At 36.1% G+C, this 26,638-nt stretch overlaps 1 protein-coding gene across 2 annotated transcripts; it reads left to right on the top strand.

Annotated features, from left to right (window-relative positions):
• Nucleotides 1-233: 233 nt before the first annotated feature.
• Nucleotides 234-26,638, top strand: LOC128850294 (protein C18orf25-like). 2 transcript variants are annotated; one of them, XM_054053321.1, is made up of 4 exons: nt 234-1,035; nt 19,576-19,758; nt 22,469-22,595; nt 26,449-26,638. In XM_054053321.1, exons 1-4 carry the CDS (start codon nt 312-314, stop codon nt 26,636-26,638), a joined length of 1,224 nt encoding a protein of 407 aa, XP_053909296.1. In that variant the 5' UTR covers nt 234-311. The 2 variants fall into 2 exon arrangements, with proteins under 2 accessions (XP_053909296.1, XP_053909295.1); XM_054053320.1 differs by lacking the exon at nt 19,576-19,758 and having other exon boundaries at nt 312-1,035.

Raw genomic sequence — 26,638 nt, forward strand, 5'->3', positions numbered from 1 at the left:
GTGAACCACGTTTAATGTGATTCCAATACAATTTTTTGATGGATGTGTGAAAGTAAGAAGAGTTTGGTGTAACAGGATGAGTAAAGTAAGGAAACCAATGCGATACTGAGCCATGCTGTCTGTAATTGAAAGCAATGAGTTGTTTAGGTAATATTGTGAAGAACAGGATTGAGTGACTTATTTGGGTAAATTATTCTTACTGTTCTGTTCTTGTGCAGCCTGCTGTATTGTTGAAGTCCATATCTAGTTCACCCAGTCTTCCAGACCCTGTGCTCTATGCTTTGAGACTGGAAAGACCTTGATGTTCTGAAATGAAGATGGAGGCAGTGGGAAAAGCAGAACATCTTGTTGATTTAGAAGTTCCACCAAATACTTCTGAAAAGCAGGATGCTACTCCTGATGAAGACGGACCTATAGAACTGGAGAGACAAACTCAGAAGGACAATGTGTCCACTGCAGCAGACTCTGTGGTGCTCTCTTCAATGCCTTGCTTACTGATGGAGTTGAGGAGAGACCCCTCGGAGTCTCAGCTGGCATCTACGGAGAGCGATAAGCCAATCGGTGGCCGAGTTTATGAGAGTGACTCTTCTAATCATTGCATGCTTTCCCCTTCTTCCAGTGGCCATTTGGCTGACTCGGATACATTGTCTTCCACAGAAGAGAATGAGCCCTGTCAAGCTGAAGCTGTTGTAGAGGGAGATCCTTCTGTGATGTCTGGGGCAGCAGTTGGGAGGAAATCCAGGCGATCTAGGTCTGAAAGTGAAACTTCAACAATGGCTGCCAAGAAAAACCGACAGTCTAGTGATAAGCAGAATGGTCGAATTACCAAGGTAAAAGGTCATCGAAGCCAAAAGCACAAAGAAAGAATTCGTCTGTTAAGACAGAAACGGGAGGCAGCTGCTCGCAAGAAATACGACCTGCTGCAGGACAGCAGTACCAGTGATAGTGACCTCACATGTGACTCAAGCACGAGTTCATCAGATGATGATGAAGAGGTTTCAGGGAGCAGCAAGACAATCACTGCAGAGATACCAGGTAGAGGATGTTTTTTAAACTGAACTGTAACACTTCTGACATCGTTTCTCAGCTGTCATGCTAAATTAGATGAGTGACACTTGAGAAAAAAAAGAACTGCAGTTCTGTATAAATTTGAAGACTGCAGTATATTAATGAGACATGGGCAAACTTAAAAATCTGTTCCAAGGTTTCAGTGCACTTTTGCACATCGACAAACCATAGAAATGTTTAATTGGAGGAAGGATTGTCTTTGAATTGTGGAATTTTCAGATCTTTTCCTTTGTAAGCCTATAGAAACTCCTATTAGTGTTGTCAAATACCATTAAATGGTAATAATTTAATAAACACTTTCTTACAAAAAATGGCCAGCTTTCCCTTAAAATATTAAGATCAAAAGTCAGCAGCTGTGTTAGGAATAATGTAGTTTGCCTCTTGCCTGTATTACAGTAAGGCCCTGTTCACTATTGCACTTAGGCTGTGCTTTCAGCTCTGTGTTTCAGTGCATGACAAACCTACTTAGCCTTATTGTAAATTCTTGCAGATTGTAGTTGATCACCTATTTTAGGACATAAATATGAATTTGTTTACGCAGGTGCCCAAGCTATATCCACGCCTAAATTGTTCATGCTTCAGACAGAACTGTTACTATTTTCCTATGTCATAAGGATCTATAATTACTATATCTTCCTGACACACGCATTAAGATTGGAGGTAGCAAATTATAGGGGCCTTTTCGTGATTTTATTAACAACAGAAAGATGAATTCAAGTTCCTTGGCTGCTGAGTCTTTGTTGTTTTATTAGCCCAAGTGCCATGGACAGGATTTTGTGTGAATTATTCTTGCAGCATATTATACAACAGAAACATCTTCATATGGCAATCAAAAATAAAAATGCATAAAAAGACTTTTTGGCTTGCCAATTTTTACTGAGTTACATGCCTTTTTGCCTCTTGTGTTAGAAGATTATTTTTTTTTTTTTGGAGATAAATATCAGATAAATATAGGGAAAATAGGAGAAAAATAGGGAAAATAGGAGATAAATATAGGGAAAGAACATTTAAAGGAAAACTGCAATAATTAGTCTTATGTTGCTGAACCAATGTTTTCTAGATGAGTTATTTAAAATGTTTGCAGAAGATTTTACAAATAACTTTTATTTGACTTGATTATGGTGAATGTGTCGTTCACCATTGGAACTGACATTCTTCCCACATATTGCTAGGAAGCAGGTTGCACAAAGGAAGTTAAGGCTTATGATTAGAAAGTCTGGGAAAGGCATAGTCCTATAATTATTGTGTAGTAAACTTTTAATAGCTATCTAAAATTAGTTTTACCAATTTAGTAGTTAGATTTTAGCTTTCGTAGTTTTGTGCCTTTTTATTTACTATATTTACACTTTGGGCAATTAAAGCCTGTTGAAGAAGACTGTTTCATTGAGTTTTGGGGCAGATGTCCATCCTGTCCTCCCCTCCCCAAAAAAGAACCCAAACCACAACACACACAAATTCACCAGGTTATATTCTTTAAGTCATAAAAGTTACTTGTGACGCTGAAAGGCACCACATGGTATTTTCAGATCTGCCTAGATTTTTTACTTCCACTGCAGAGATCTGAAACCACTCCAGGGTACTTTTCTGTGTCGCTAGGCTTTTCTGTATTTGAGCTCTTGGTCTTAACTGTGAGATGCTTGCAGTGAAAAGGTCCCGTTGTAGTACACACAAGAATTTGATGCTTTAGTGATGATTGCACCAAGGCCCAATTTCACCTGTGATGCAAGATGTGGGGGTGCAAAAAACATCCTGAGGAATAGTGACTTTTATTTTTATTTCATAGCCCATATCATCTGCTTGATACTGAATTACATTTAAGACATTAAAACTTTTGAGTTGTCTTTTTGGGATTGGACACAATGCCTACCTGCCACATTGGGGTTTTCCTTTAAATAGAAACAACTTTGGTTTGTGGGAAACTGTCTCCAAGTACAAGAGAGAAATATTCTCTGTAGAGATAAGGACAAAGTAGGCCAAAAATGCATCCTGTACTACTTGTGGGTTAATGAAACACTGTGGTCTTAATAGATGCAGTGGAGCTCTGAGCCCTAGTAGAACTTCCAACTCTCCCTTGCAGTGGTAGGTTCAGATCCCATCTGCGATCCCTCTTCTTGGAGTTGGCAAAGCACTTAACTGAAATTATATTTTTTACTAGGAAGCCATTTCAGTGCAATTATCATTACACTGTGAATATCCTCAAAATTTAGGGAACGAACGTGTAGTTAGAATATAATAAAAGGTATCAAAAAGCATTACTGGGAATTCAGTCCGTGAGTGTCCTCTGCACACAGTCAAAAGCTAAGAGGTTTAATTTGAAACTTGAACATCCAGTAACTACAACGCATCTGTCAGGAGGACATAAGCAGGAAAAAACCTTCTGCCTTTACTTTTCCAAAAAGTCTGTACATGTTGATGTGGAAGAGTTTTACAAGTAGCATGTTTCCCTTAGTCTTACTGTATTTGAACACTTCAGCTGTAGTGTTGGTTACTGTCTCAACGTAGCTTATTTTTGGGACTGGTTTTCCAATGTCTGTTGTCTGAAAAATAGCTTTGCCAACAGAGATGCTCTAAAATTTTTAGTGACATTTAATGTGGCCTTCGTGTACAAAGGTTATACATAGTCTGTGTCTCAGCCTTCTATTGACATGTGTAGCATTACAGAAGATGGCTTGCTTGTGTGTGGTCTGAAAATGGAAGTCCCACATTTAAGAATACAGTAGTCTTTCATATTGTGTGACTAAACCTCTTCCATTTTAATAGTGCGGTTATTCTTTTCAAACCATCCTCATCACTGGGTTTGAAATACCTTACTAATTTAGCAAGAAGTAAGGGAAATGTTCAGTGAAATACATAATAATGCTGTGAAGTCGTGAACTGAACAGTTGTGCAATCCAGAATCAGTTCTCTCTGTTGAACTTAAATGTAATATGGATTAAAATACTGACAGGCTTATTTGTTTTTTTTTCTTCTCAAGAAAGACTGAAGAGTAAAGAGTTTTGAGATCTTACTGGTGATACTTCAGTACAAATTTCATGAGCTCAGTAGGAGCTAAGCACAATATATGTTATATTATTCTGAATGGTATAAATATAGATCTGTATTTTCACATATTTAGTCTAAACTTCATGTGTGCTACTGAGAATCTTTTCACTGACCTGAGCAGTCATAATTTTGAGCCCTTTAATTTAGGGAATGACGTGATTTTTTAATTATTGTAGATGAGGAACAGTTACTTATCTTTTAATGATTGAGCCTCTTTGTTGACGCTTAGAATTTTACCATTCTTAAACATCTGATGGTATTTATGGCATAAGAGGAGTCCTGAAATAGGTTCTGCTAGACCTGCTGCTGTTGAAAGTTTTCCTTTAAACAATTTCTAATTTGACCATGCAAATTAACTCAATGAAATAGGCATGAGTGCAACTCTGGGAATCAGTATTTATTTCTGTGTAAACACTTTCTGTTGAAGAAGGAAGACGTTTTTAAAAATTCAAATATAACATAAAAATATTGATGTCTTGCCACCATTGTGCTTTCTACAACTTGGAAAAATCTGAATTGAAATAAGGGTGAATCATGTTTTAACTATCAGGAAATCTATTAAAAAATTTGAATATACAGAAATCCAGAGGGGTCACATTGTGTGCCAGGGACTCTCAGCCAGGTTACTTCCTCTTAAGAATTATGCCTAGACCTTGGATGGAGCATCATATAAGGGATGATTTTGAAGTAACTCAGAGTGACAATTATATAAAGAACAGGGGGGGAAAAAATCTGTTAAGAGTGTTCTGCAGTGAGATATTAATTTGGAAATGTCAGGTAGCATAACAACACAGAGGAATCCACCATTGCTACTTAGAATGAAGATGCAACATATCTTCTTTAAGTGTTACACCGTCAAACTTCCAAAATTAAATAACTTTGGATATGGTCATTGTTTAGATAGTACTTAATGGATCCCATCAAGAGTCAGTATTGGGGCATTTCTTAGGTGCTGTTTTGCAGGAGATAGTGTCTTGAAAATAAGGTATGAGCCTTGGATTCTGACTCCTTTGATTGCAAATTTCTTCTCTTTTTAACTTGGTGTAACTTAAACTATAGAGCTGTAAGTTTACAGGTAGCAAGGGGACCAATTATGATACAAAAAGTAGTTACTATTGCAAACAACAGGATAATTTTTATTTAAGCTAGAGTTAAGTTTCATCTAAGGAATTGTATTTTTTTGAAAGTTAGTCAGAATGTCCCTCTGAGAGCATGTTTTCTTTTAGACATTTTTTTTTTCCGGACACCGTTCAGTCTTTGAAAATGATGACATCTTCTGTTCAGTGTGATCTGTGCTGAACAGATGTCTCTTCTTCTGTGATCACTTCTGTTTGGAGTCTCCCCCTATCTCAAATGCAAGGTCAGGCACAGAGCTGGAACCAGCTCCAAATTAGCAAGAGATTTGACTGTTGTGAAGTTCATAATAATATTAAAATTAGACCTTAGAAAATAATAGAATATGCATAAGATTTCTGGGAAAATGTATGCATATGCATGTAAGTGGGAAATATATTCTGTAACCAACACTTGTCTTATTGCACATGACTGATGGCATTCACTCTCACATGTTGCCCAGGCCTGATAAAGGATGCTTGCTTTCGAAAACTCCAAAACGAGTCTTAGAGAGTTTATGCGCTGACATTTTTGGTATCAATTACATAAATGCTAGCTTTTTTTTTAATATAATCGTAATGTGTTTTTACTTTTTTTAACACTGAAAGCCACCAGTAAAGAAAAGATTGACTAAGGCTTCTAATAAGAATTACAAGGGAAGCATTTGAAACATTGATTTGCTGCTAATGGAAATTGTAGATATACTATGAATGATCCCTTTTGAAAAATAGTATCGCAGGGTAATATATATTTCAATACATGGTCTCTTCAGTTTACAAAAGTGTTGTCAGCTTTTGCACTAGTTCATTCTTAACTTTAAAAGCCTAGCTAGATTGTCTCATGTATTGTTCTCAATAGCTTTTATTTAAATTGCAGTTAAAACTTACTCAACATCACTTAAAGGTGTCTCATGGTAAACTTCTGGAAGTCTGAAAGTTACTTGATCTTGGGATGAGATCCCTGACTAAAGACAAGTAAACAGAATCATATTGGTTGTTCAAAACTAGGAGTAAATGAACAGAAGGAATATTTTTTTTCAGGGAGGAAAAAGACATTGAAAATGCAAAAGGAACCACATTTTAGGAAAAAGGTACCATTTTACTTAATTACTTAATTTAATTTTAGTTAAAATGCAGTCAGAGGGATGTGAATTAGTTGATATTAAATAATTTATTTTTGATCAGGGGGCCTGAATGCTGAACTTCAGCCTGTCTGACAGGTAAACAGATGAGAGGGAGTACTTAAAGCAGGGTTTTTAATAGAAGGTTTTTGATCCCCGATGGGTAGCATTGCTACTGCTCAAAAATAAAAGAATACTTCTAGACTTTGTTTAGCTGTTACTGAAGGATTTATGTATACCTCATTTAAATAGCTCCTGTAAAGAATGTATTCCTTGAGTAATACTGTCATATCACGTACACAGTGAAATCACAATAAAGATTGTGCCTTATGTTTTTATTAGTAAACGTTTGTTTAGGTTGTGCAGTGAGTTCTCTCATTCTTAGCATATTTTCTATTATTCTTAAGCTAGAGAATCCCAGAAAGTTCACATTTACATATTAAATTGTCAAGTTCTGTAGCTGCTTTGTGTAATTTAGTTTAATGTGATGCTTGTCTTATTTTGAAATTACTTTAGGTAATGTTTGGTCAGACAGCATGCACATATTGTTTACTATTCCTTAAATAACTACAAAGCCTCATTTTCTTGGGGGTTTATTGCTTCCTAGAGAATTTCCCGAGTGAACTCAGAAATACAGATATTGCTGCCTTATCTTAGTGATATGTAGAGTAAGATAATGAGGATGACATTCTCTTCTTACTGCTGAAGTTCTTCCTGATAATCCCAAAGCCAGTCATTTTAACCATCTTTTTGATGGATAGAAAGAAGAACAATTTCCTTCCAACTGTGCCCTGTCTGTTTTCTGCCTTAGCTAGAGTGAATATTAAAATGCTGCACAGGCGGTGGCTGGTGTGAGGCTGATCATTACTATGCATCAGGTGGATTACCCTCGAGTGTAGCTGTGTCCATCAGACCTAACAGAGGTTGTTTTCACCTCATGTATTAGTGTAGCATTGACGTATCTCTTCATGTTTAGTGTTCGTATTCTGTATTCCCTTCGTTGGTGTTTAGTGTGTTTTCTAAAAAAGTTTTGGGCTTGGCTACTTTAAATGCTGCAGGCAACAGATCAGTCTTTATCTCTTGTGTACAATTTTGTGTATGTTTAACAGTCCATTATAAAAGGGTTCAAGTGTCCAAGTAAAATGTGTGTAATTATTCAGTTAAACAATAACATGTTTAGTTTTGTTTAATGTTTTGGACACCTTCAGTTGAATTCAAAACAAATTGCAGGGTATTGGACTAATTTTGTTTCTTTATTAAAAGAAAGACCTTTGATAGAATTGTCTGAGAATTCTAGAATAAAAATAATTTTGAAACCAAAATTTCTATTATAACCTCAGCATAAAATGTTTTGGGTTTTTTTGATGGTAATACTGTTGATTAATATTTGTTAATTCTTTCCATGTTGTCATATCCAAGTGACACAATTAGAAAAGTTTGTTTTCCTGAATTAACATGACTTAATAAACAATATTATGTTCTTAATTAATGATGTCTTATCAAATGGCCTCAATGTCTTTAAAGCTGGCTTCAGTCGTGCTGGGGGATCTGGAGGAGCGACCAGGGAATTTCCAGGATTGCTTGACAGGGGCACCTTATGGGATAGGAACTGCATAGGCAGTGTCCTGGAAGAGGCCATGAACTGCTTTGCTGAGATGCAGAGGCAGACAGAGGAGAAATTTCACATGTGGATAGAAAAGCTAACCCATCTTGACACAGATGAAGAAAGCAAGCAACAGCTGGAGCCCAGGGAACCTAAAATTCAACTAGTTTGCCCAAAAATCCCCCCTACCACACAGTCAGGGGCTTTCATACAGATGCCTGATAGCCAAGTACTTCCACAGCAGTTGTTTAATTCTTATGTGAGCTATCAAAATGTCAATGTTATGCTAGAGTTTCCAGTGACTTTTAATAACAATTTTCCACCTACTTTTCCAGAGAATGGGAATATTGCAGAGCCTAATCTGAATTAATCATAAACTTAAAATATGATCTTTGCAATCTTCATGTTACTTTGGATTATGCTAAAAACAAAGTTTGCTTTTCTCTTTGTATGTGTTTTGTTTTTCTTTTGGGTTTTATTACCATGGTATCTTTTTTTTTTTAACTTATAGAGAATATGTATGTAGTTTAAAAAAGCCCACAGTACATCCATGTGTATGTGCCAGTGCGTGCATGCACACACACCTTTAAAGGTGTGAGGGAGAACCACCCTAAGCTTTCATCAATAAACTTGGGAAAATATAACTTGGAACTCTTGTTTAGATACCCCATAAATCAGTAAAGCTGTTTGCTAGAATATGAGCATTCGAAGTATTCATCCAAATGCTCTTTTTGCATGTTAAAACGTTTATATAAGGAAATATATTTTATATTTAAAGACTTAAAGTACCCTAGAGAACTATACTAGATGTAGACCTGTAACATTTTCTTAACTATCTGTTTTCTCCCAAATTTTGCAGCTTGAATATATCAAACATTAGTTTTCTTCTGTTTTGGGCAGAAGTAATAAATAAGCTTACCCTAAAGATTTAGCTATATATAACAAATGTGCACAACTGATTTATTTTTTGTCTCCCACTTAGTAGTTCACTTTCTGTCTGGAGTTATTAATGTCACTGCCATTTTGCACATGGCGTATTTATGGAAAAAGCTGTCTTTATATTCTGTGCACAAATGCACACATGTATACATATATGTGTGTTCAGTTTAGGTGGAAGTCATCTCCTCTAACTTTGTGTCTAATTTGCTGTTCTGTGGATCTCCTTCTGAGTCAATAGGAAGAGAGAAGCACGTACAGAGGATACTTCCTGGCAGTGTCTTTCTCTTCCATTAGTTGTCTAAATCTCCCTTACAAACGATTTAGAATAAATTACTCTAGCCAAAAGTTAGGTGGGATGAATCACACCCAACTGTGTGTGCATGTATGACCCACGTATGCAAAGCGCTACTACTTCCTTCTGTATATATGATCAAACTGTGTTCTTCATGCTGGAATAAAAATAGTTGTGTCAGTCTGAAGATAAGCAGCCATTAGTGGATGGTTTGAGCCGTGGCACAGGAATTTAAATGAAGGCTTGACAGTCAGGTTAGTGAACACTGTGGTGGTGGTTTGAAGGTATGGGTTGCTGATTTGGGTCAGACAGCGTCTTCTGAACCATGTTTGAATGTCACTGAAATTATTTACTTGTGATGGGGAATGCCAAAACATTAGTTTCACTTAAATAATACAGTAACTTGCTGTTGTGTGGATTTTTTTATACTGATAGCTATCCTGAATAGGCAGGCTTGAAACTGTGATGCTTGAAGTAGAATTAATTTAAACTATATATGAGAAATCTCTATTTAATTCTTACTATGATCACTACACATAGGGATTTTTTTTTTGTCACCTCTCCATTAAGGCCTTTCTTCATGTGAAGTAACTTCTCCATAGCTACCAAAAATCTATATTTATCGTCGGTTAGAACTTGCTAAAAGTTTCTAATACAAATTAAGTCAAAAGTCTAATAATGGAAATTGAAAGTCCTCGCATAGACATAGTTTAAGTAAAGAGAACACTATAAGTCTCCTTTAGTTCTGTTGTTTTGATTTTTAAGCCACGGACATTTTTTTCTAATTATTTTAGTTTAATTCCTTTTCTTCCTATTGGAAGTAACCAATGTATCTTCTGCAGGTCTGATTTATGTTTTTTTTCCCCTACCTGAAGTCAGTGGGAGTTGTTCCATCAATTTATATGGGGGTTTGGATCAAACCTGTAATGGGTACTCAAGAAATCCTTTTTGTTACAAGTATGATACAACACTGGTGTTTTAACATTATTCTTGGCATAGTGACTTTTTTTAAGTATGTGATGCCTTTATTAAAAAAATTTAGGTTAGAGCTGTGTTATTTTCAGAGTAACTGTTTGAAAGACTATGCAGGAGGTGATTTTTGAGTACTGGAATAAATTCTTTATAGATCACCTTTATGCATAATTTTGATACAAAGATTTTGATATGAAGTTGTAAGAAGACTCCCTCATCTGAAATTGTGTGCATTTTTAACTTAACTATAGGTTAAATGAGTTATTGCATGTTTGATTGCAATTTAACAAACTTGTCCTCGTCCTGTTTAATATCATTTGGAAAAGATTGATGATAATGAAAAAAAAAACCCCATATTCCTCTGTTCATAGATTTGAGATATGTATATGCACATGCCTTTATGACAATATTTTGAAGCATGACAAATTTACAGGTCTTCCCATGCATGCAGAAGCAGCTTTTTTGCAGTGACTGGTTTCTTTTAATGTTAGAGTCGCTTAACTCAGTATGTCTGTAAGCGTGCCCTTAACTGTTTTTATAAAATAGTGTAAATGGAGCAATTGGATATTTCAAAACAAATTGTGTAAGGGGATCAGTTGAACTTATTTATCTCTCCAACTAAAACAGACTTTTACATACTGATCTTGTAAATGGATAACAGCTTTGTTAGGGATGTAGCCAGTGAAATTTCTGCGAACTTTCAATGTCTTGGTTAGGTAACCTTTAAAAAAAAAGACAAAAACAAAAAAAAACCAAAAAAAAAACCAAAAAAACCCAAAACAACAAACAATGCCAAAACTATTGAAATCATTGAGTGTATTAATAGATAAAAATTTGGATTTGGTTCCCATAAGCAAAAATTAAAAACTTTCTGATACTTGTTTCATCCATTACTGTTAATTGTTGTTTTCAATGCAAGCAGCTGTGAATGTGAAAGGAGGATTACAGCAGTTGAGGATAGAGACTTAAAAGCTGTACTCTTTCTAGGGTAGAGTTATTCCAGGGCACCCACAGGACTGAGGGAATAGTTCATATTTAGTATAATTTTAACTACCTAGTGTTAAGAACACCTGTGCAAAACCAATGGTTGTAAATGGTAAATAGTATTTGTTTGCTTGTCTCAAAACTGGAGCCAGATCTTCAGCTGTTGTAAATTGGCTCCTTTGAAATGAAGTGTGTGTTGCTTTACATGGTTGAATATCTGGTCCGTTAGTTTGTTTTCCACGTGAAACAGTAATTTTCTCCTTCTTGGAGCTGAGCAGGGAACCCTGCCTTTGTTGTTCAGGTGTCGTATAAACTGATGAAGGATTTGGCAGACTATGCAATTAAACATGAGCGTCTCCTTGCTTTGTACTTTGAATTTGAAAGATGCAGAGCACTGAAGAAACCACCCTTCAGACAGCAATACTAGTGATGAGTCTGTGTTTTAAATGTGTATGCGACAGCCTTTGACATCTCTTTGAGAAAACAGATTCCTAATACATAATTTCAGACATTTTTTTTTTCTCCTGGAAATAACTTTGCTATATTATATTGCTTCAGTTAAGTTTGTAATTATTTCCATTATAAGCTCTTAACGTCAAAGGGTTTTGACTAGAAACTTTCAGGGAGTTAAAATTTCTTCAGCTGAAACTTAAAAAACACTTAATCTTATCCATTTTGTGTTTCATGAAAGCAGTCTGGCGTTATTTAAGACTTATTTTAAGATTATCAGAAGGAAAATCTTCTACTTTCCAACACAGAGTTACATTTTTGTTTATGTTCACATCTCAACAGATTACTTCAAACCCACCAAATTTAACAAATAGAGGAGAAATCAGTAGTAGTTTTGCACAGGTGTGGAGAATCACAGATGATAATTTAGAGTTTCTCTGATAGCCCTAGGTTTTATACCTCGGGAGTGAAGAAACGTTCTAGTTTCTTTAAAGAATTTTACTTATTTTATGCATTTACTCTTACAAAACCATCAAGTCAGATCAGCTGGTGTAGAGTGGCGTAATTCCAGGGAAGATGATGCCTGCTTAAACTCATCTGACTTATTTAAGTTTCTATATTGCCATTTTTAATATCAAATGTTTTCAATGTGGCAGTTGTTTCTGCATGGGAGTAACTGAACCATCCATGTGACTGCAGAGTTGGGATTTAGTAGTGGGTGAAACACAGCTAATTTGTTAGCATTTGTTGTGCAAATGCAAAAGAAATAAGTCTTTAAATAATGGTTTAATTTAAATGTCACTAAATGTCAAACTGAAAATTTGGTAAATAAAAAAATTAAAGAATCTGGTCCTAGAATTGGACCCTATGTCAGAGTCCTTGGCTTTAGTGTGTAGTGGCTTTGCAGGCTTGGGCTTGGCTGCAGATTCTTCCCCAGGCATTTGTGCCGTTTCCTCCCTCAAGTGGGGTTTGGTAAGGAAGGTCTATAGGAAATTCCACCCCACACACGTCATGTTATCTGAGGGCTTGGGATCTTGCTTCACATGCTTCTAACAAAACATCTGAATTTTCAGATTTTATTTAAAAAAAACCTCTGAAGTGATATACAGCATAAACCATTCAAATAAAGGCAGTGAAATTTTATTCAGTTTCCAATGCAAAAAATAACGGGGGGGGGGGGGGGGGGGGGGGGGGGGGGAAATAGTAAACCTTTCAGATATGCTGCTCTTCAGTGTTATTTTTAACAGTATTGAGACAAAATTTATGCAGAAATGAACTTTTTTTTTTTTTAAGTTCATGATGTCTTTTAATGTTTTTGCAGGATTGGTAGGTTAGTCTATCTGAGCTGCTAGAATTAAGACTGGAGGACCAATCTTAACTTCAACGAAATGGGATTGTACTTGGCAGTTATTTTATGTATTGAAACTATTGAAATGTATATTGTCGCTGATTTCTCTTGTTAATGTATTTTGTCTCTTCTTGTATCTACATACTGTAAACTTTCTTTTTTTTAAGTAATATTTCAAGGGCATTAAGAAATTAAATCCTTGCCCTATTAAAACCAGTAGGAAATTTCTACTGATTTCAGTGGGGCTGGCATTTCATCTCATTGAAAATTGAACAGCTTCTGCAGTTTTCAGTCAGAGAATGCTTCAGCTGACTTTAAGGGGAGTCTTTGCCTGATGAGTGTGCATAAATCAGTCCAGTTGAATAGATATTTTTAAAAGATAAATCTGTACTGCAGTTACATTTGAAGCATTAGAGCAAATGCGCTGTGTGATTTATTTGTACTGTAGAAGCCAAAACATTCAGGCTGACTGATAGAGGTGGACAGTACCTTGCAGAACATGAAGCTAGAAATTGGCCTTTCTCCCAAATTTGATTAGTTTCATAGTGTTAGATCAGTAAAATGAAGGCACATGGAACATAGACTTATTAGAAATGTTTTCAAGTGCTCTGTTAAATCTTGCAGACTTGATCGAGCAGGGGGTTAGTCTGTACCATCAAAAGCTTTGCATCAAGGCTGTACTGGTTCTTTGATGTGAAGTTTGTACTTGCAAAAATGTGATATTTTCTGGTGGGGTGCCTATGGGGGTGTATGTTTGCCTGCCTTTTTCTAATGCAAGTTGTATTTACATAGGGAATTTTTCTTTTTTAGCTGTTATGGCTATGTAAGAGTAGGATGTGATGGTTGCAAAACCTTCCTGATACACTTTAGCAAGTAAAACTGAGGAAGAGATCTGGCTAATCTATCTGCTTTCATAATTAATGAATCTTCAGGTGGCATCAGTGAAAATAAATCCTATCATAAGATATAAATTGCACACCACTTCCTGATATTCCATGTGCCTTTGCTTAACACACAATGAAATATTATCTTTATATATAATTTGGTAAAGCAAATCTAAGATATTTTCCATCTAGTCATCAAAAAGCCTGATAGAATGAATGTTGATCAGCAAGGCTTGAATTTTTGAGATCTCTTTTGATGCGATATATTAAAAATTATCGAATTTGAGAACACGCACTCATTTGGTCATGTCGTTTTGTTTTTTATTATTTTATGGTAAAAAACACTTCAAAGGCTTTACTGTGTGAAATAAAGGAAAATGTGAGGAAAGTAGATTTGTCAATAACTTTGTTCACTTTATGATTTTAGAGAGAATGTTATTACACTGCTATTTTTTTTATTGTATTTACAATGTATTCTTTGCCTAACCTTGTACATTTTGAAATGTAACTACTGTAACCTGGAATAAATAAATAAATAAAAATAGTAATGAAGTGTTTCATGTTGCTAAACAATGTAAAAAAGCACAGATCTCCTACCCCCATTCCTCTTTGGGATTTGTTTTAGGGTTCAGCTAGTTTATGCCATACTCACATACTTTATGAAACCACAGCTCTGGTTCATGTCTTAAATAATACTAGGTTTGTATTGTTTATCTAAACCAAGAAAGCAGTCATTTCAGCATGTAGTCTTGTATATGAAGCTTTTCTGTTTGGATTAGTTGCTGATGTGTCTGCTGCAGACCTATTTTTGTAAGTCACTTAAGATAAATCCTCTAGATTTTGGCACACAAAATATGATTATTTCAATTACTGTAATGATCATCTGATCTTAATATATATATATAGGCATTAAAGTCCATTATGTTTTGCTTAAAGTAAATTGAGTTATCTCTTAAATGTGTCAGATGTAAATGAGGGTGTTCTTAGATATTTTTTTATTTAAAAATGACTTTTTTGTTGTTATATAAAAGTAAATGCAATTTAATTTAGAGTACTGAAACTGAGATAAAGTGGTGCCTGTACTCACAGCGAAGGTGCAGAGGTGAGGCTGGAAGAAGCTGTCCTCTTGGGCTTGCAAGTACCTTGTGTGCCTCAAGTGTGCTTCCTTTTTAAATTTTGCGTGTTTCACAAAAGCATTCTTAAACACTATTTTTAAACTCAATAATTTACCAGTTAAAATAGCTCAGTGATTTGAGAGGAGTTGATGGTTTTGGCAAAGCTGGGCTCCTCTGCTTTTTAGGTTTGAGCAAGTAGAGATTTGCAATACTTGCCTCAATTTCCTCCATAGGCATAAGGAGGTTAATAACCACCTTGGAGCTCTTTGAGATCCACTAATGGAAAGCTTTTTGTAAGATTGAAGTACTGTAATTATTATTGCTATTATTATTGCATATGTTCTGTATGTTTTTAAGCTTGAGGTGATATTCACACCTAAATAAGGTTCCATGTCTCCTCATTGCACAGACACTGGTGACTCCAGAGAGCAATTCAGACTACCAAAAGTAGGCTTTTAATTTTCAAATTATTTCAATCAGGATAGTCCTCTGGAGATTTCTATCTTCTTCCACAACTTGTGGAGAAATTACAGCAGAGTTAAAATCCCATCCCAAAGTCTGGAGTTCATCTTGCTGAACTTCAGCAGTGTGAAAGTTAGGTGCCTTGTCTAAGGTAATTGTCTCAGCTCTTTCTATTTACTGGGGAAGGAGGGGAAATGATGCTCCAGGCTGCAGTTTCCAGGCTAAGATTACTTGACCCTGAAGTTCCTTTCTCTAACTACAGTAGGGGAGGGAGTTTAGGTGGTTAGCTGGGTCTACGTGCCTAAATTTGAGAAAGCTAAGGAGAAATAATGACTTAAAGGACTAAATTCCCTGTTGAGCATCAGCTAGCTAATATCTTCTGTTTCCTATGACAAAGTACTGCTTTGCAGTGATACACAGCTGTTTCAGTGCAAAGGTACGGTGCTTCTTATAGGATTGCTTGCTTTTAACCTACAGCTGGAATTTTATGGTTTATTCCCTCTTTTTGCTTGTGCTGCCATTATAATGAATTAAGGGATAATAGGAATGTGGGTCTTACAACACTGTTTTGCTCAATGTTGAGATGTGTTATGAAAAGCATGGGAGTGACTAGCGAATAAGAAATTGAGTTCTATATTGCAGGCTTAAATTAAAAATTGGTACATGTAGACCTGTTTTTGTGCACATGGCTTCTGATTCAGTTGTCCTGAGTGGAATTAGTTTTGATGAGCTCTCAAAATTAAGGGAGAATTGGATACTTGAAAATGCTGTCCCCAAGATGATCTCTGCCTCTGAATTCCTTTAAAAAAAAAAAAAAAAAGGCAGTCTTTCCCTCCTGTTAACATTAAATGTCAGCAGTTCTATTTTGCTGCTGGTACTTATTAACCTGTAGCCTTGTATTTTTCAAGAACTTATTGCTTTAGAAATGAATTAAAGCATATCACCAGGGAAATGTAAGTCTTCCAGCTACCTTGCCTTCTCAAAAGATATGGGTTTTTTTTCTTAAATAGATTGTTTAAATTACTGACCAGACAACCTTCTAATTGTGCTATGTTAAATTTTGATTCTGGCATGGTTTGTTTTGGTGTCTGTTTTTCTATCTGTTGAAAACTTGTTACGGTTGGTAATTATAAGGAGTGACTCTCTTGTAAAGAAAAAACCTATCAGTTATAATTATGGTTATAGTTAATCCTTTTACCTTTTCAACCTGAAAGCATTTTTTTTCACTTATTCCTAGCTGAAGCCAGTTGTCCTTATTTCTTGGTACTGCACATTCACTTTGCATCACATCATCAGATGATCACGTAGTTGGCTGGGGAAGTATTATTCATTTCCAAATTTAACCTTTGTACTTGTAGCACTGAAAAAGCAACGTACTTTTGGGAATGGAGGATTTTTAGAGGATTTCTTTTTAATATGCCTTCACTGCAACTTTCATCTAGTTGTAGTTGTCTACAACTTATTTATTGGTTTATTTATTGTTGGGTTTTTTTTTTTTTAAGCACAGGTAGGCATTTATTGCTTATTTGTTCTTTTATACATGTTGGGAATCCTAGGATTTGTTGTAGCATCGTGGCCATTATCTTGGCCTCCTTGGTCATTTACTGGTGACAGGCATGGATAACCCTGGTGTTTTATTTCCAAATCTGATCCTGAAAGGCAAGGCTGAGAAAAGCAAAAATAGACCTCTGCTGTGATGGCTTTGTAAATAGACAGCTTATTTTTTTCCAGATTGTTAAATTGATGGCTATTACACTGGTAAATATAATTACAGTATGTAAATTCTATTGAAAATATTTTTATCTCTTTGATGTATACTAAATTTAAGCTAAGTTAAGGTGTGCTGTTCAGAAGTGTGGAAGATACAAGAGTGGAGCTACAGATAACAAGTTTATGCTTGTATTTCCTACTGATGAAGATTTTCACACGAGTTATCTCTATGGGTAGGTGATAAGAATATCACTCTGCATGTATATACATTTATTATACATCTTTGCATGATTATACATGTAGGAGTGGTACAATTTTGACTTGAGACTATTGGTACATTTTGTCCAAATATAGTTTTACTTGTGTAGATATGTTTGTCTGAAATCAAATTTGGCTTCTTCTTTTGGAGTTCTTAGTATAAGCAAGAGAAACAGAGACCTGAAGGAACAGTACATAGCTCCTGAAGTTTTAGATAACCTATTGAAAAAATGGTCAAATAGTCAATATTGTACTTTACCCTCGTATCTTCTGCACTCGACTGTTTCTTTTTGTAGATCACATTATATATATTCATGCTGAACTCCTAAGACTGAAAGAAAATATGCCTCTTGTGATTCAGTCCAGTGGTAAATTTTGCATGTAATTTAATAATTGGATTTCACAAATAATTAACTGAACATCAGCCAGATTAATTATGACTTTGATATTCTGTTATTTTGTAATTGCTTTTTAAAAAGACAAAAATTGCCTTTCTGTTAATTATCAGGACTTCTTTTCCAGTCATAATCATCAGTGTTTCATGTTGTGAACAGTTTGGTCTTTAATATGTTGGCATTTACTGCCTGTTTATTTTTGTCGGGTCCATTTTACGTTTGTAATATAACATTGTTCTATGAGAGTGTTGTTTTGGAGGCAGGTCTGATCAGAAATATTTTGTGAATTTCTTCACGCTTCATTGCAAAACTGATCTTTAGTATGACTTAAGCAATATGGTCATTCTTTAATCACAAAATAGACATTTATTAACAGTTGATGGATTTATGTTTCAGGGACCAAATTCCAAAAAAAACCCAAACCCAAAACAAAAACCAACCACCACCCTAAAAACCTAAGTAGAAACAGTTTTTCAGAGAATTAAATTTGAAACTTCTATTTCATCGTGTTCTGTCTTCAACAGCCACTTAGATTGGTTTCTTTTAGTAGTGCTTTCCTGAAAAGTATTTTCTTTTTTTCTTTGTGATTTTTAAAGATTTCTTTAGTCACTTTGTAACTCTGAAGGTCCTCTCTTCCTAAGCATATGATTAGTTTGATTATTTTCTTATCTTATATAAATTGTACTCTCTATTTATCATACCATGAAAAAAAAGGCCTGCAGACACTCAGCTGCCAGAACTTCCTTGGAGTTAAATAATTGCAGTAGCAAGCTTGCTGAGCTTTGACCCAACCAACTTGTCTTTTGATTTCATACTCAATTTTGTGGATGAAGTCTTGTCCCAAAGAAAGTTTTGATTCTGCCATTTGGGGAGTGGGAACTCCAAACAGTTTCATCCACTCTGAGTCGATAAGCTATAGCTGAGACAAGGCATTTGAGTTAAAACATGCATCCTTTCAGAATTACAATATGTATCCATTTTTTCTTCCACACTAATTCTCGTCTTGAGCTTGCCTTTCTTCTGAGCCTCTTCTGTTTCTAGCATGCTTTCCAGTTATAAGTAATTTTCATTCCTTGCAAAAGAAAAAAAAGTCCATCCTAACAAAACAGATGAAAAATAGCTTTTTGTTATTCTCCGGGAACAGATTTCAGAATCATGTAAGCAATTTTCTCTCCTTTTTTCCTCCTTCATGTATATGGTAATCATATTGAGTTAAAAGTGTATTTATGACTGCACGTTATAGTTTTATTTCTTGTTATTCTTGATCTTATAAGAAAACAATGCCAAAAAAACATTGCTGTGTTGAAAAATTCCCGTCCTTGATGGGTAAATGTCGTGAAAGGAAAGTTGCCCAATGTTAAATTTATTGTCACTGGATCAGTGATATCGAAGAGTTAGTTCTATTCAACCAAACCTAAAGTAATGTAAGCTGTCACTTGAGTTTTGTAAAATTCTCTAGATCTATATCTTGTCTTGCAAAATTTAGTGTCCTGTAACTTATTACTTTTTATTTTAAATTGAAGGTTTTATCCTTTTAAGATTGTACATGTAATGTCAGATATGGAGATGCTTATGTGTTAATGTAAAAGATAATACACAAATAACTGATACATTGATAAATGCGTTCTTCTTACATTTGTTTTTTTCTGTGTATGCGAAGGGTAAAATGTCTCTAATCTCAGAGTATGTTCATTAACTGAAGTTTAATAATTCATATAATTTATATTTCTTTAAGAGCTTCGTGTAGGAGAGTGCATTAATCCTTAAAGGTGTCTTTCACAGTATGCTAATTTGATGCCCATTGCTTTTCTCTCCTGCAGGTGGACCTCTAGTTGTAGCTCATTATGATATATCAGACACAAATTCAGACCCAGAAGTGGTAAATGTGGACAATCTGTTGGCAGCTGCAGTAGTTCAAGAGCACAATAATTCTGTAGGAAACCAAGACTCCGGATGTACCTGGAGAACCAGAGGGCCGCTAGATGAACTGGGTGCTGATGCAGGTTTGTTGAAATTCTCTCTCTGACGTTTGTTCCAGCATCTCGGTTGGTGTCTCTCCCTTTCTCCTTGCGTGGATTTTGCAGTAAAAGAGTACAAATGCTTATTAAAAAGGTCTGAAACTTATTCCAAAATACAGCTGATAAAAATTGACAGAGATTCCTGCAATGTATTCTTCAACACTAATTTTCTTATTGATTTTTTTTTTTCCCCTCTTCCCTCCAATTAATTCTTGGAACATAGGTATGTGGATTTGGTGGTGGGTTATTTTGTGTTTGGTTTTCTTGGGTTTTTTTTTGTTTTAATGAAAGCAATATAGGCTTGTTACTGAAACATGCCACCAGCTAGTAAACTGATCATAATCTTAAGTATTGTAATTGTCTGTGTATGTCTCTTTTGTTTGCCTCTCTATTTCTTTAAAATACAAACATTAATTATTCCAGTATTCCATCCGTATTTCTAACATAATTTAGAAAATCGGACAGACCATCAGATAAAGATGAAGGGTCAAAAAGTGCTGGTGAGTGGGCTTAGCATAAAGAGACAGCAAAGAAATTTCCTTCAAGAAAGCAAGACCAGGAATACTGTGGAAATAATTCAGAGAAGTTCATGTAGTTCATAGAAATTGTTGAGCTTCACTAAAGGCTTGCAGCTCTCTACTAACAAGAGTTAATGTGAAATGCTGCTGTGTTTTGGGTGCAGAGAGCTAACATGGAATATTTCCTATAAATTTCATCACATAGTGCTGTATGCCAGCATACTGCCTTACTTTCAACTCATTTTTTTTAATACTCATGTTAAGATGCTTTGGCTGCATAAGACATGAAGTCTTGCCTGCAGCGGTGGGAAGCACAGCACTTTTTGTTTCATGCTGTTTTCCAAATATAAGCTTGCCAGAGAGCACCTACATTGTGTCCTGATAGTTCTTAGCTACTTTTCAATGTCTATAAGGCTTAAAGAGATACAAGTGACTGATTTTGAAAGAGTTGTTCCATTATCATAGAATGGTTTGGGTTGGAAGGGACATTAAAGATCATCCAGTTCCAACCCCCCTGCCATAGGCAAGGACACCTCCCACTAGACCAGGCTGCTCAAGGCCCCACCCAACCAGGCCTTGAACACTTCCAGGGAGGGGGCAGCCACAACTTCCTTGGGCAACCTGTTCCAGTGCCTCACCACCCTCATTGTGAAGAATTTCTTCCTAATGTCTAATCTAAATCTTCCCCCCCTCCAATTTAAAGCTATTTCCCCTCATCCTATCACTACAGGCCCTTGTAGAAAGTCCCTCTCCAGCTTTCCTGTAGGCCCCTTTCAGGTACTGGAAGGCTACTATAACATCTCCCTGGAGCCTTCTTTTCTCCAGACTGAACAACCCCAACTCTCTCAGCCTATCTTCATAGCAGAGGTGCTCCAGCCTTCTTGATCATCTTCTTGTCCCTCCTCTGGACCCATTCCAAGAGTTCCATATCCTTCTTATGTTGGGGATTCCAGAACTGGACACAGTACTCCAGGTGGGGTCTCTCAAGAGTGGAAGAGAGTGGCAGAATCATCTCCGTTGACCTGCTGGCCATACTTCTTTGGATGTAGCTCAGGATATGGTTGACCTTCTGGGCTGCAAGCGCACATTGCCAGCTCATGGTGAGCTTCTCGTCAACCAGCACCCCCAAGTCCTGCTCTCAATCACATCGCCCCCCATCCTGTATTGAAACCGCAGAGTCGAGACCTGCTGGTCAAACTGAAGAGCAACAGGGAGCTGCACAGGCAGTGCAAGCAGGGGCAGGGAACCTGGGAAGAGTATAGGGACACTGCCCGGTCGTGTAGGGATGGGGTCAGGAAGGCCAAGGCACAGCTGGAGTTGAACTTGGCAAAGGATGCAAAGACTAACAAGTCTTGTTTTCTGTAAAAAAGAAATAATTTTGGCTCGTTTGTTTTTTCCATGCAAGTGTTATTTAATATGTCACAACACAGCTTCACTAATTGTTGTGAAGAAGCTTCTTAACGGTATTTGGCAGAAACAACAAAACCTGCCACACTTGTTGTGAGCATTTCGGTAAGACTTGTTTTTTTGACAAACCAATGAATTGGAGAGCATTGAGGAGCTGTAATAACAAACCAACACTACTGTATATGGAACTTTCAAAAAACTTATGAAAACAAGTTTTTTTTTCAAGTAATTATAATATTGTTTGAGCAGATGTGTGAAGCACTGTGACCACAAACTGATGGGTGGTTTGGGTTTTTTTCATTGACTGGCTTTCCATATTTAAAATACATACATATATATATATATCTTTTTCCTTGACATGTGTGATATTTCTGTCCAGCATATAGGCTTTGTTTGCCATATTATCATTGAGTTTGATTTATTGACAATAGGTTGTCTTGTTTCTTTATTTCAAAGATGTTTAGGCACAGTGTACCTCATAGCATTGTCTTAAAATAACAGCTGGAAAGCCTAATTACATCAGGTGTTCTTGATGGGCTTCGTTCACATTTGTGTGATAACACCATCACTAGAGCTACTGAGACTGGATAAATCCAGTGGTCATCCCATATCAGGTGATGAACTGGAAGTTGGATAACTTGATCTAATAAGATTTTCGGTTTTCAGTGTTTCTTTTTTTGTTGTTTTTTTTTCTCTAGTTTGGGAAATTCCTTTTCCAGCTGATTTCTGAGTTGTATAAGCTGTTAAACCTGCATTTTTCCCATCTGTAGGTCATTTGGATCCAGGCTTCCTAGCAACTGATAAAACCTCTTTTGGTAATGCCCAAATAAATGAAAAAATTAATATTGCCTCTTCTGACAGTGAAGTAGAGATTGTTGGAGTTCAGGAACATGACAGGTATGAATTCCTTTTTCTTGCTTTTTCCACTTCTAATATTTTTTTCATGTTACCAGAATACCTGTCTTGCCAAAATTAATAAAGAAAAGAGCTGCTGACTTCCACTTCTGTAATTACCTGTCCTTGACTGATGCCCAAAAGGTAGCAATGGTTGCATTTGTTTTTTCTTTTCTGCTGGTCACAGTGATATCAGAATGTTTTTCTTTAGAACGTTACCAACTTGATAAGTATTTAGGTTAAGCTTCCAATTTGATATCAAATTTTAACAGGCTAAACATATGTAGTATTAAAATACCAACTATTGTGATACAAAATTTACACACATCAGGAACCATTGTTAGGAATTCAGATTTTAAAGGTGTGGGTGAATATGCAAATAGATAAACAAAAATATTTATGTGGGTTCTTGTTTCTGTTCAAAATATACACCTTAAGTATTTAATCAGCTTCCAGTTTAATTAATCAGTAATTTTAAAAATAGTATTGGCTTCTCAATGGTTGCTGTTATAAGATAGCCCCTTTAGATTACAAATTGGTTTCTTATGAATCTTGGATTTATTTCAAGGTACAGGAGAGTTCAAACCCCAGAAATAGATGAGGGTAAGGAAGCCAGAGGTGTCTCTCAAGCTTAGGTAGAAAGCTGTCCAGATGTGCTTCAGCCATTTTTCTTGATAGACTTTTTTTGATGTTACTCTTCATCTTTAGCCTATGATCTTTCCTTGGCTTAAGGTATTATGAAGCAATTGAACAAGACCAACATCAAGTTTTCATCAAGTGTGGAGAGTTAATTTGGTGGGGAAAAAAGCAAGTTAAAACATTATACAGACAAACTCTTTTCTAAAACTAGTCTTCTGCCTGGTGGATGCTTGGAGGCAGAAAAGGGGTGTGAGGGACATGAAACAGAGCTGTTCTTTATTGTCCCTCCACCACATCCTTCTTAAGGAAAGGAAGAAGGAAGGTGTACAGGATCCAATTTCCTGGGTAGGAAACTGTACAGATAGTATGGGCACAGTCCAGTGCAGTTGGATGTGGAAAAAAAGAATAAATTTTAAGGTGCTGAAGGAAGAGAGATTTAGTCTTTGCTTTTAGAGTAGTGAAAGTCCTTGCGTGGCTAACTCTTTTGGAAGATACTGATTCCTTAGGAAGTAGCTCTCCTGGCTGTTTATCCAGCAGACCCAGGGCTTAGAGGATCTTTGCCCTAACGATAAGCAGTGTGGATTTCTCTTCCAATACTAGTTTGTGTAAATTTGTCTAGCACTGTACACACAGCCCTTCTGCTTGAAGTCCCCTGTTCAAAAGCTTTTGATGCTGCTTGCCTCAATATTTACCATGTACGAGAATGGAAATGTTAAGTAAATCCAGCGTTACTGTTTAAAATCGGTTTTACTAAATATGGAACAAAATAATTTCAGCAAATATAGATAGAAAGCACACATTTGTGCTTTCCTTTGTTCATGTAACAGTCTGCCATCTCCCAAAGCCAAAGACTAATTCTTACTGGCTCCATTGAATATTCACATATTTTAGTGGCTTGAATCCTTCTGAGAATTCTTTCTCTTGCAAGTCTAGGCATGCAGTTCTGAAGTATTGATGAGCTTCTGACAGAGTTGTCATTTGGAAAAAGTTTAGGTTTTTGATCAGTATTTTTTTGCATGCTTAGTATGGTGTTTGGATTCGGTTCTTTTGCTCACGCTGTTTTTTGTCATGATGCATATTCCATGTTGCTGTTGGACTGGCGTGAGTTGTGAAACCCTAGAATTTGTCCATCTGTATTTTTTCAGATTGCTAGTGAATTGGTGATGTTTCTCATCATTCGAATATTACTTAGCATCTACTTCGGACACAGTCCTGTTTTTCAGTTTGTTTAAGTTTTGTCCAATAGATTTTATTTTTCTTATCATGCATGTGTATAAAACAGTGTTCCTCTTTTTCCTAGGGTTCCCTACCTCCTTTTTTGCTTGCATTTACTTGGTATCTTCCCTTAGGCACAGATTGGAAAGCACATTCCTGTAGCTAATGTTTGTTTGAACATCTTGCTATTGACTGCTTGTGTGACTTCTTTGAGGATAAACAATTATTTTTGCAAGATATCATTTATGTGAGATAATTTATAACTTCCTTTTTGTCATCTTCAGGGAGAAAAGTTAGTATTAGCTTTGCTAAAGCATTGGGGACTGTTCTGTATCAGAATGATGGACCATAGTCTCCGAGACAGAACATCGTGTTTAGCTTGCTTTGTCTGCAAGCTCTTCTTGTCAGTTATGTTTAAAATAAAGCTTTTTTTAAAAAAAAAAAATCCCCCTACATTTATTAGATTCTTAGTCTTTTCCTACTAATTGTTTATAGATATGAACTTTAAGTGTTTTTAAGACTGAAGTAGTAATAAAAAAAGTCATTCTGAACATCACATCTAAATCTAAACCATGTATCTTAAGAAGGAAATGAGATATTTATTTTCAGAGAAGTTACGAGCTTGGAGGATGAGGTTTTTCATTCAATTTCATGAAACTCTACCCAGAGCCAAGAGAGATGAACGTAACTTAAGTAGTTCTGGAGAAAATAAATTGGACTACCTTAAGTTAAAACAAATAAAATGCAAATGTCAAGGATATTTGACCAGTGCAGAAAGTTTGGGTTCCTGAAATACAGTGTAGGTGCCTTCACAAAGAAACGGGAGGTTACCCCATGAGTCAAACATCTCCTACTTAAGTATGCAACCAGGAACAGCTACAGCCACCACCAAAACAATTTTTGGCGCTCTAGGTATAGTTTTACTAGCAATTGTTTACTACAGCTGGAAATGGATTGATCATCTTAAAGACTCCAGGAAATTGTTATCACTTCATCATATAACAAAATTAGTCTATCTTTAATTTTGGGGTTTTTTCTAATTATTATTAGATACATGACAATTGAAGTACAAGCTATTATGAATATAATGGGTAAAAATACTGTGAAAATAAGTAGACGTTTACCTCACTTCAGCAAGGCACTTGAGCACATGCTTATCTTTAGTTAATGAGATTAAATCATGTATTTATAATCGCTGAAAGCTGAAACGTTTTGCTGAAGTGGGATTCTACTGTTATCAATGAGCATTTCCCAGCATGTTTGTAGTTTTTATTAAAGACCACCAAAGAAAAATCGAGTGTAAATGTAATGGCTGTAATAGTGTAATTGCAAGATCATAGAATCATTAGGTTGGAAAAGACCTTTGAGATCATCAACTCCAACCGTACCTGTCCACTACTAAATCATATCCCTAAGCACCTCATCTACCTGCTTTTTAAACACCTCCAGGGATGGTGACTCAACCACCTCCCTGGGCAGCCTGTTCCAGATGTCTGTTGTAATCATTGTAATGAAAGTATCGTGTCCTTATTTTCACATGGTTTTGATTTCATATAGAAAGATAGCTTTTCTTCTTGTCTCATCAAGCCTCTACTTAAAATTTTCTTTTTTTAAAAAAAAGTCCAGTGGGTAAAACTGTGAGCAGGAAACTATATGCTTCTGAATAATGCATGGTCCTACACATGATGGGGCAGGCTTAGAGTTCTTTGGGGATCCGTGAACGTACATTGTAAGGAATATCACATTACACCCACTGGCAGAATTCAGTTCTTCAAAATCATTTAATCCCCACCACTACACACAAGTTTAAATTTCACTTTAGCCTCAGCTCTGTTACTGGGTATTTAAGATGTCATGAACTCTACAAATGGGAAATCCACAAGGACATTTCGGAGAGGGACATGTTAACAAAATGTCTAAGTGATAAAACACTACAGCTAAGAATCATGTGCCTGAATTCAATAGGAGCTTTAATCCTTTGTGTGTTTTGCCTTGCCTACAGGTGTGTACATCCCAGGGAAGGTGTGATTCAGTGTGTGTCTTCCTGGAAGCATGGCTCAGGCTCACAGTACGTTAACATGCAGCAAGCGCAATCATGGACAGCTGTGACTCCCCAGCAGAATTGGTCTTCACCCCCAGAAGTAGTGGACCTCACTTTAGATGAGGATACCAGACGCAAATATCTGCTGTAA

Source organism: Cuculus canorus, chromosome W (genome assembly GCF_017976375.1).
Source record: "Cuculus canorus isolate bCucCan1 chromosome W, bCucCan1.pri, whole genome shotgun sequence".
In the NCBI taxonomy this organism is placed as follows: domain Eukaryota; kingdom Metazoa; phylum Chordata; class Aves; order Cuculiformes; family Cuculidae; genus Cuculus; species Cuculus canorus.

Bases quoted from the DNA above. Each gene is read 5' to 3' on its own strand.
- LOC128850294 (XM_054053321.1), top strand. From the start codon at position 312: ATGAAGATGGAGGCAGTGGGAAAAGCAGAACATCTTGTTGATTTAGAA. The intron at 1,036-19,575 runs GTAGAGGATGTT...TCTCTCCTGCAG, and splicing joins AATCACTGCAGAGATACCAG to GTGGACCTCTAGTTGTAGCT. The intron at 19,759-22,468 runs GTTTGTTGAAAT...TCCCATCTGTAG, and splicing joins TGAACTGGGTGCTGATGCAG to GTCATTTGGATCCAGGCTTC.